A 10526-nucleotide genomic window follows, 5' to 3' on the forward strand; every position below is an offset into this window, starting at 1 on the left:
GAACAAAAGAAAAAAAGGAACACTGCAGCAGGCCCACTGGCCCCAGGCGTTGTATGACCCCCTACGAGTTTAGTGCTTTCCTTAAGTAACAATACTGATAACCTAATTAATAAATGATTTTGAAACAAGTGGCAGGATAGAATAATGCCATTAAGATGCGAGTCTTAAATGTTCTCCTATTATCAGAACATTATTATATTGTAGGTACAGTGTAAACAGGTTCAGTTGAAAAGACTGATTATGTGATGCTGTGGTGCATTTATTAAAATAAAAGTTAAAGAATAATACAAATTTGATCAAGTTACACACACACATATGGACATAAGAATGGAGGAATACTGCAGCAGTCCTACTGGCCCATACTAGGTAAGTTTTGCTCAAAACCAACTATTCCTACCCACCTATTTGTCTAACTTTTTCCCAAAGCTACTTAAGAATTTACTTCAATACGTCAGGTACTAATCAAACCCAACCTTTCAAAATTAACACTGTATATACTTTGTTGATATAAATCTTATAGATGTCATTCTATCAGCTGGCATTTATTTATGGATTATATGAGTGGGTAAATTATCTACTTAGGTCAGGGACCAATATAGCATATATGAGTCTTGTTCTTGCCAGAGACCAAATGATATATGTAGATGTCACTCATTTGCTAGGAAGTGTTATGTCACTCATTTGCCAGAAAGTGTGATGTCACTCATTTGCCAGGAAGTGTGATGTCACTCATTTGCCAGGAAGTGTGATGTCACTCATTTGCCAGGAAGTGTGATGTCACTCATTTGCCAGGAAGTGTGATGTCACTCATTTGCCAGGAAGTGTGATGTCACTCATTTGCTAGGAAGTGTGATGTCACTCATTTGCCAGGAAGTGTGATGTCACTCATTTGCCAGGAAGTGTGATGTCACTCATTTGCCAGGAAGTAGTAGTGCTAGTAGATGTAGTGGTGCTAGTAGATGTGCTAGAAGTAGTAGTGCTAGTAGATGTGCTAGAAGTAGTGGTGCTAGTAGATGTGCTAGAAGTAGTAGTGCTAGTAGATGTAGTGGTGCTAGTAGATGTGCTAGAAGTAGTAGTGCTAGTAGATGTGCTAGAAGTAGTAGTGCTAGTAGATGTGCTAGAAGTAGTGGTGCTAGTAGATGTGCTAGAAGTAGTAGTGCTAGTAGATGTAGTGGTGCTAGTAGATGTAGTGGTGCTAGTAGATGTGCTAGAAGTAGTAGTGCTAGTAGATGTGCTAGAAGTAGTGGTGCTAGTAGATGTGCTAGAAGTAGTAGTGCTAGTAGATGTGCTAGAAGTAGTAGTGCTAGTAGATGTGCTAGAAGTAGTAGTGCTAGTAGATGTGCTAGAAGTAGTGGTGCTAGTAGATGTGCTAGAAGTAGTAGTGCTAGTAGATGTAGTGGTGCTAGTAGATGTGCTAGAAGTAGTAGTGCTAGTAGATGTAGTTGTAGTGCTAGTAGATGTAGTTGTAGTAGTGCTAGTAGATGTAGTTGTGCTAGTAATAGTGCTAGTAGATGTAGTTGTACTAGTAGACGTTGTACTAGATGTAGTTGTGCTAGTAGAAGTGCTGTAGATGTAGTAGTGCTAGTAGATGTAGTTGTGCTAGAAGTAGTGCTAGTAGATGTGACTGTTGTAGAAGGTGTACTTATGGTCGTTGATGTAGATGTAGTGGTTGATGTACTAGTAGATGTAGTTGCACTAGTAGATGTAGTTATGCTAGTAGTAGTGCTAGTAGGTGTGCTAGATATAGTTGAACTTGTAGGTGTAGTTGTAATAGCTGACGTTGTGTTAGTAGACAATGCACTAATAGATGTAATTGTACTAGAAGATATTGAACTAGATGTATTACTGATAGATGTAGCTGTGGCTGTAGACGTGTTGGTTGATGTAGTACCGCTAGTAGATGTACTGTTAGATGTAACTGTGCTTGTATTAGTTGATGTAGTCGTGACAGCAGACGTATTAATAGATGTAGTTGTGAAAGCGGACGTATTAGTGGATGTAGTTACGTTATTAATAGTAATTATTGTACTTGTGGATATGGAAGAATTAGTTGTGTTTGTAAATGTAATGCTTGAAGCTGTAGATGACGTAATTATTGTTACATTTGCTGGCTTCGTAGTTGTATTACTAGTTAATGTTATGACAGTGGACGTACTTAATGGAACAGCAGTCGTTGTAAATGATGCACTTTTGGACGTATTGGTTGTGGTGGAAGATATGAATACCGATTTGGTCGTACTGAATGCTGGTGTTCTGGTCGTACTGAATGCTGGTGTTCTGGTCGTACTGAATGCTGGTGTTCTGGTCGTATTGAATGCTGGTGTTCTGGTCGTATTGAATGCTGGTGTTCTGGTCGTACTGAATGCTGGTGTTCTGGTCGTATTGAATGCTGGTGTTCTGGTCGTATTGAATGCTGGTGTTCTGGTCGTACTGAATGCTGGTGTTCTGGTCGTATTGAATGCTGGTGTTTTGGTCGTATTGAATGCTGATGTTCTGGTCGTACTGAATGCTGGTGTTCTGGTCGTATTGAATGCTGGTGTTCTGGTCGTACTGAATGCTGGTGTTCTGGTCGTATTGAATGCTGGTGTTCTGGTCGTATTGAATGCTGGTGTTCTGGTCGTACTGAATGCTGGTGTTCTGGTCGTATTGAATGCTGGTGTTCTGGTCGTATTGAATGCTGGTGTTCTGGTCGTACTGAATGCTGGACGTGTGGTTGTAGGCGGTCGTGTAGATGTTTTCAATGTTGTAGTCACTTCTGAAAAAAAAAACTCCAAATATTCAATTGTAAAGTAAAAAAAAAAAACAATGTTTTTCTTATGCAATTCACTTTATAAGTTTTGATGTTCGTAGGGTCCGTCGTTTCATACATAAAGATGATTACCCTCGACCCATGATATTGATCAACCTCCCTGATGAAGAAGATTGGGTAACACCAGAACCCTTCTATGTATACTGAGAACATCATCGCCCCCAATTAGGGAGAAATCTTATATAACAATCTAATGTAAAAATTATGCTATTTACTATGGCTGGACACCACCTGTAAGAAGCCATTGTCACGTAATTCTATAAACTGGCCAGAAAATTATTGCCTTCATTGTCGCATAAATATCCGTTGTGCAATCGCAAAAAAAAAAAAAAAAGGCAATTGCAACTTGTGTAATTACTACCAATTCAGAGTCATGTACTTATATATCTGTTATATCTATGTGACTCTGATGGGTTAGTCTTATACCCCTTAAAGAATATCTTATCATTTCACGTACACTTTTTAAATTACACCAAAGTGGTTGGGCCACTTACCTTTTATATCCTACCTCTCTCCCCCCTCCCACCCTTTTCCAAAATTTCTATCCTTACCCATCCTTCTTCCTTACCCATCTCACCAAAGCTCTGGTCATAAGTAGAAGAAGAAGAAGGTTTTTTGCTTCTCGAATAAAACGTGATAAATTCCTTTATGTAATGACCGATTACCAGTGATTATAATAATGAATATATTGATAAAAATATTTCCTAATGAACTTTCACAGGTTAGTAGGATAAACCTGAGATTCTGTGTTTGAATATATATATATATATATATATATATATATATATATATATATATATTTATATATATATATATATATATATATATATATATATATATATATATATATATATATATATATATATATATATATATATATATATATATATATATATATATATATATATTTATATGTCGTGCCGAATAGGCAGAACTTGCGATCTTGGCTTAAATAGCAACGTTCATCTTGCCATATAGGACAAGAGAAAATTTGTGTATGCAATAATCTCGCCAAAAATCATTCTGAACCTAACGAAAAAATTATATTTCACTGTGTTTATTTAGTATTAAATTATTGTAAACAAATCTAAAATATATTTAGTTGGGTTAGGCTAAAATAAATTGTTCTTGTTATAATAAGGTTAGGTAAGTTTTCTAAGATTCTTTTGGTGCAAAATTAAAAATTTTTACATTAACATTAATGAAAAAAATATATCTTTAAATGTATAAAAGAAAATTTTAGAAAGGACTTAATTTTTAAATGAGTTCTTCCTAATTGACCAGTTTTACATATTCGGCACGACATATATATATATATACACAAGTATTTTGAGATACGAGCCGTCGCTCGGTCGAGTTTTTGCTGTGAGTTACGAGCCAACATCTGAGTTACGAGCCAGCTCCCCCCTCAACCCAAAACCTAGACACTTCGCTTATTTATCTATGATTTCATGCCTTAATTCTATGGAAATCATCCTCTTTTTCTTCTCAGCACTGTTCTTTATACTTACTTTCTTAAGACCCATGCTTAGAAAAACGAAATTTGGCCAAATGACTCAAAAATGCAAGCAAAGCGCACATAATGAAGATAAAACACCTCAGTTACTGGGAGCGCTTGAAGTTCCTGAACCTGTATTCCCTGGAACGCAGGCGGGAGCGATACAAGATTATATACACCTGGAAAATCCTAGAGGGACTAGTACCAAACTTACACACGAAAATCACTCACAAAGAAAGCAAAAGACTCGGCAGACGATGCAACATCCCCCAATGAAAAGCAGGGATGTCACTAGCACGTTAAGAGACAATACAGTAAGTGTCAGGGGACCAAGACTGTTCAACTGCCTCCCAGCATACATAAGGGGGATTACCAATAGACCCCTGGCTGTCTTCAAGCTGGCACTGGACAAGCACCTCAAGTCGGTACCTGACCAGCTGGGCTGAGGCTCGTACGTTGGATTGCGTGCAGGCAACAGTAACAGCCTGGTTGATCAGGCTCTGATCCACCAGGAGGCCTGGTCACAGACCGGGCCGCGGGGGCGTTGACCCCCGGAACTCTCTCCAGGTAAAGCATAAGAGAACTGCTCCCACAGCGAGGTAAACAGTGCACTGAGTTGGCGGCGTTCGTTATTATTATAGGATGGATATGGAGTGCACAATAAACTAGCCACTTCGGTGGCAAAATCTAATCTAATATCTTTATTTACTACAGGTACAAGTACAAGGTATACAGGCCTAGTTGACATCAATGACATACTACTATAAATAAAAAGCTCTTTTAATGCTGAGCATTTCGGGCAAATTAGGTCAGATTTAGATGAGATTTTGCCACCGAAGTGGTTAGTTTATTGTGCATCCCACATCCATCCTGTGGAAGGTAGCTCAAGAGCATATGGATACACTACAGGCCTAGGAACCAGGCCCCAACAGGGTTAACAGGTGTACATATGGATTTATATCTACAGTTCACTTATCTGTTACAAGCAAATTTAGGAAATTTGCTTAGTATATCTGGTATCTTATTTTCATTAATAAGATATCTTGACATGTCACATAGATTATTATACTATCTCTGTATTCCTCAATAAGTGGACAATTAAGCACATAGTGTTCAAGACAGTGACCATATGCCTGATCACATAATTTACATTTAGTTTGATCATCATGTGTGTGTCTGCCAAGCTGTCAGAAGTACTTGTAACCAAGCCTAAGTCTGGCCACTACAACATCAGTCAGTCTGTTCACATTGCAAGTTGCTCCATAAACATACTTATCTACGTTCATGTTATCATAGTGGGTTATAGATCTACTCAGGCTTCTAACTGCATTCCTATAACAATCATTTTCATTATTTACCTCTCTCCTAATATTATTCCTAATGCTAGACACAGTTATACCAAAGTTATATTCTACATTCTCTTCCTGGGTACTCTTCATGGCTAACATATCAACTTTATCATGAAGGAGTAATCCAGTGTGTGATGGGATCCATAGCAATTGTACATTAATTCCTTTGACCCGGATTTTTGAGTATCTATACCCGGCTTCTCCAATGAGCATGTTGTTGGACATTATATGAATTAAGAGCCTTCAGTGATGACAGAATCAGTAATGATGATAGAGTCAAGGTCAGTGTCATAAGTTAGGTTTAGCGCCATTAAAATTGCAAACAATTCAGTTTGCAGTGTTGATGTCCAGTTGTTAATTCTTATGCCTAGTTCAACAAATTTATTATGGTTCTTAACTATGGAGGTGGCAATAAGAGCAGATGCAGCCCTGCCAGAAGACTCCTGTTTATATCCATCAGTGTATATAACTTGTGATAACTTATTACCTGGAGTTTACCTGGAGAGAATTCCGGGGGTCAACGCCCCCGCGGCCCGGTCTGTGACCAGGCCTCCTGGTGGATCAGAGCCTGATCAACCAGGCTGTTACTGCTGGCTGCACGCAATCCAACGTACGAGTCACTGCCCGGCTTGTCAGGTACCGACTTTAGGTGCTTGTCCAGTGCCATCTAAGCGATAAATTTCTTCTTGAGCAGTTGCTTTAACAAATAGTAGAGCCCACAAGACTAGAAAATACTAACAATGACGATCTGATACGTAATATAACTGTATCGAAGACAATACACTCAGATCACAACATAATAGACGTGCAGACATGTATGCACAAGGCTCCGGACCAGCAAAATGTGAGCAGTCATGAAGGTCTTTTCACGAAATTCAATTTCATTAACAAACACATACAATGGGATCAAGTAAACCATGACCTGAATAAAACAAGCTGGGAAGATATTCTAAACAACATGGATCCGAACATTTGCCTTGAAAAAATGAATTCTGTGGTTCTTGAGATCTGTTCAAGACAGATTAAGAAAAAGAAAGAGAAGATGTAAACTAGAAAGAGAGAGACGTTCTCTATACAGACAAAGGCGAAGAGTCACAGAGCTGCTGAGTGGGGCCAATATATCTGAAATATGAAGGGAGGCACTAGTCAATGAAATTGCAAATCTCAAACTTAAGCTGAAGGAATCTTATAGGAGACAAGAATCACAGGAAGAACTAAAAGCCATAAAGGAAATTGAAAAAAAACAACAACAAAATACTTCTTCTCTTATGCTAAATCTAAGGTAAAAACAACATCCAGTATTGTTCCCCTGCTTAGGCGGGATGGGACATACACAGATGACAGCCAAGAAATTAGTGAGATACTAGAGTCCCAATATGATTCATTGTTCAGCGAGCCGCTGCCCAGACTAAGGGTCGACAATCCAAATGAATTCTTTATGAACGAAACCCAAAATTTAGTCATCCCAAAACTCTCGGATATTATTCTAACTCCACAAGACTGAAGAGGAAGTAATGACATACCCATGCACTCTGCCCCAGGCTCAGACTCGTGGAACTCCGTGTTCATCAAGAATTGCAAGAAGCCCCTATCGCGTGCTTTCAGTATTTTATGGAAAGGGAGCATGGACACAGGGATCATTCCACACACACTAAAAACAAGACATAGCCTCACTCCACAAAGGTGGCAGTAAAGCAATTGCAAAGAACTACAGACCGATAGCACTAACATCCCATGTCATAAAAGTCTTTGAGAGGGTTCTAAGAAGCAAGATAGCCAACCACCTAGATACCCATCAGTTACACAACCCAGGGCAAACACGGGTTTAGAGCAGGTCGCTCCTGCCTGTTCCAGCTACTGGACCACAACAAAATACAGATGTAGTAGACACAGACTTTGCAAAAGCATTCGACTAGTGTGACCATGGTGTAATAGCACACAAAATGCGTGATAAAGGAATAACGGGAAAAGTTGGTAGCTGGATCTACAACTTCTTGACAAATAGAACACAAAGAGTAATAGTAAGCAGAGTAAAGTCCCAGGCAGCCATGGTAAAAAGCTCTGTTCCACAAGGCACAGTACTCGCTCCCATTCTATTCATCGTCCTCATTTCTGACATAGACAGAGATGTAAGCCATAGCTCCGTGTCTTCCTTTGCGGATGACACCCAGATTACCATGGCAGTTACCTCCATCGAAGACACTGCGAGACTCCAAGCGGACGTCAACCAAACCTTTGAATGGGCCACTCAAAACAATATGAAGTTCAACGAAGAGAAATTCCAACTACTCAGATATGGGAAACTTGAAGAAATTAAAAATGCGTCAGGGTATACGACAAATTCTAACCATACAATAGAGCGAAAAAGTAATGTGAAGGACCTGGGAGTGATAATGTCAGAGGATCTCGCCTTCAAAGACCACAACAATGTATCTACCTCATCCGGTAGAAAAATGATAGGATGGATAATGAGAACCTTCAAAACTACGGACGCCAAGCTCATGTTGATTCTCTTCAAATCGCTTGTGCTCTCTAGGCTGGAATACTGCTGTACACTAACTGCCCCCTTCAAGGCTGACGACATTGCAGACCTGGGGAATGTACAAAGAACTTTCACGGTACACATAAGTACAATAAGGCACCAAAACTACTGGGGACGGTTGAAGGTCCTTGATCTGTATTCCCTCGAACGCAGGAGAGAGAGGTACTCCATAATATACACTTGGAAGGTCCTGGAGGGATTGGTACCAAATGTGCACACGAAAATCACTCCCTATGAAAGCAAAAGACTCGGCAGGAGAGTACACTGAGAGACAAAATAAGTGTCCGGGGCCCAAGACTGTTCAATTGTCTCCCAGCGTACATAAAGGGGATTACCAATAGACCCCTGGCTGTCTTCAAGAAGGCACTGGACAGGCACCTAAAGTCAGTACCTGACCAGCCGGGCTGTGGTTCGTACGTCAGCTTGCGTGCGGCCAGCATTAACAGCCTGGTTGATCAGACCCTGATCCACCATGAGACCTGGTCTCAGACCGGGCCACGGGGGGCGTTGACTCCCGAAACCCTCTCCAGGTAAACTCCAGGTAAGGGATTACTAGCAATGAGCTTCTTGGGAGGGACTTGCAGGTATGTTATATTAAATGAACACATCTTCCATGGAGGGGTGAAATGCTCTTGTTGCCTACAGTGATACAGTTCATGTAGGTTATAAAACTTAATGTTACTGCACGTTTTTACAATCCATTTAGATCAGTGTATATTTACTACAAGACATTTAGTAAGATTCCTTGTGACAGTGTCTGGTTCATTTCTTAACATTCTAATGCCGAGTACAGTGTTAATCTCAACAGTCTCATCACTGATACTAGAAATACCAAGCTCCTTCCTCATGTTAAGAACTTTTGTAGATTTGGGACAGCCAAGAATAATTCTGAGAGCTTCATTCTGCATTAACTCCAAGGGTCGGAGAGAACTTTCCATAGCTAATATCAACATGGGAGCAGCATAATCAATTAAGGACCTAACATAGGCTATGTACATCATTCTCACGATTCTCACAGCACCATAGTTGGGGTTGCAGCCAGCAACAGTTTTGAGAGCATTTAGCCTATCATTACATTTCTTATTTAGTTGTGGTATAGTAGATTTGTTAAAGGGTACATCTACACCAATATATATGTAAGTTTTAACGTAGCTAATGTTTTCACCCTGCAAATAGATGGGTGGGGGATGTCGTTTGCTTCTTAATATCTTTGTTTTAGAGGAGGATATTATGAGGCCTAGTCGATTACAAATTGCTTGAACTTCATTAAGAATGGTGCTCATCTTCTTACGCCCTGTTGTACGTATCATGATGTCATCAGCATAGCTTATAACTATACGTTTAGGTGAGGCAGGTACAGTATTTAGGAGAGCGTTAATCAGGACATTAAATAGCATTGGGCTCAGTGCTCCTCCCTGCGGTGTACCTAAAGACATCTCTTTAGATTCACTTCTAAAGCCTTGGTAGAGAACAGAGGATACTCTGTTTGACAGGTATCCTATTATCCAGCAGAGTAAGCTACCATCAATATTCATTTTGACTAGTTCATGTAGTATAACGGTTCTGTTCGCGACTTCAAATGCAGATTTTAGATCAAGAAATGTGGTAAGACTAGTAGAGGTGTGTGCAGTGAGAAAGGTGGAAATACAGTTCTGCACACTTTTACTTTTCATGAACCCATAGAGGTAGGGGGAAAGTTGGTGTCTGATTCTGTAGTACAGTCTGTTAAGTATCATTCTTTCAAAAGTTTTACAAAGACTAGTTAAGGAGATCGGTCTAAATGTATCAGGCTGTTGGGGCTAAGGGATAGGCACAATGAGACTATTGGTCCAGGAAGTAGGAAGAACTCCCTCAATGCAACTGAGATTATACAGTGCTAACAAAGGGTTATCAGGCACGTGCCTTAGAGTTCTGAGAATGTCATAGGTTATACCATCCTCTCCAGGAGCAGTTGATCGATCTTTAGTTAATGCATTATCTAATTCATACTCGGTGAAAAGGCAATCACTCTCATCAGTATTTTGGCTCGTAAAATTAATCAGTTTCAACATTTCCTCAGAAGCACTCTCTTAGTTTTTTTCTAATATGAGATGGAAGGTTTTCATTCCTGGATATTTTGGACCAGTCATTTACGAGGTCAATTGCTTTTTCAAGAGGAAAGGGGTGAGTAACATTGCCAGTCTTTTTCCGGGTTATTTTATTTATACCTTTCCAAGCCAAACTTAAAGGGGTAGACCTATTTATTCCACAAACAAATTGTTTCCATTTCTGTTGCCTAAGTTCTTGCTTTCTATTCCTTGCATTTGTTAGTGCAGCTTGGAACGTTCT

At 39.6% G+C, this 10526-nt stretch overlaps 1 protein-coding gene across 3 annotated transcripts in view; it reads right to left on the reverse strand.

Moving 5' to 3' along the window:
• Nucleotides 1-10526, reverse strand: part of LOC128697681 (uncharacterized) — a 108365-nt gene that overhangs the window by 65259 nt on the left and 32580 nt on the right. Inside the window, exon 6 of one of the 3 annotated variants that reach the window (XM_070099727.1) lies at nucleotides 239-2755. The exons of the other annotated variants lie outside the window; for them this stretch is intronic. Within the exon in view, the coding sequence (XP_069955828.1) occupies nucleotides 912-2755 (1844 nt within the window). The 3' untranslated portion in view covers nucleotides 239-911. Of the gene's footprint in view, nucleotides 1-238; nucleotides 2756-10526 lie in introns of those variants that run through there. 3 annotated transcript variants of the gene reach the window in all.

Source organism: Cherax quadricarinatus, chromosome 68, assembly GCF_038502225.1.
Source record: "Cherax quadricarinatus isolate ZL_2023a chromosome 68, ASM3850222v1, whole genome shotgun sequence".
Taxonomy (NCBI): Eukaryota; Metazoa; Arthropoda; class Malacostraca; order Decapoda; family Parastacidae; genus Cherax; species Cherax quadricarinatus.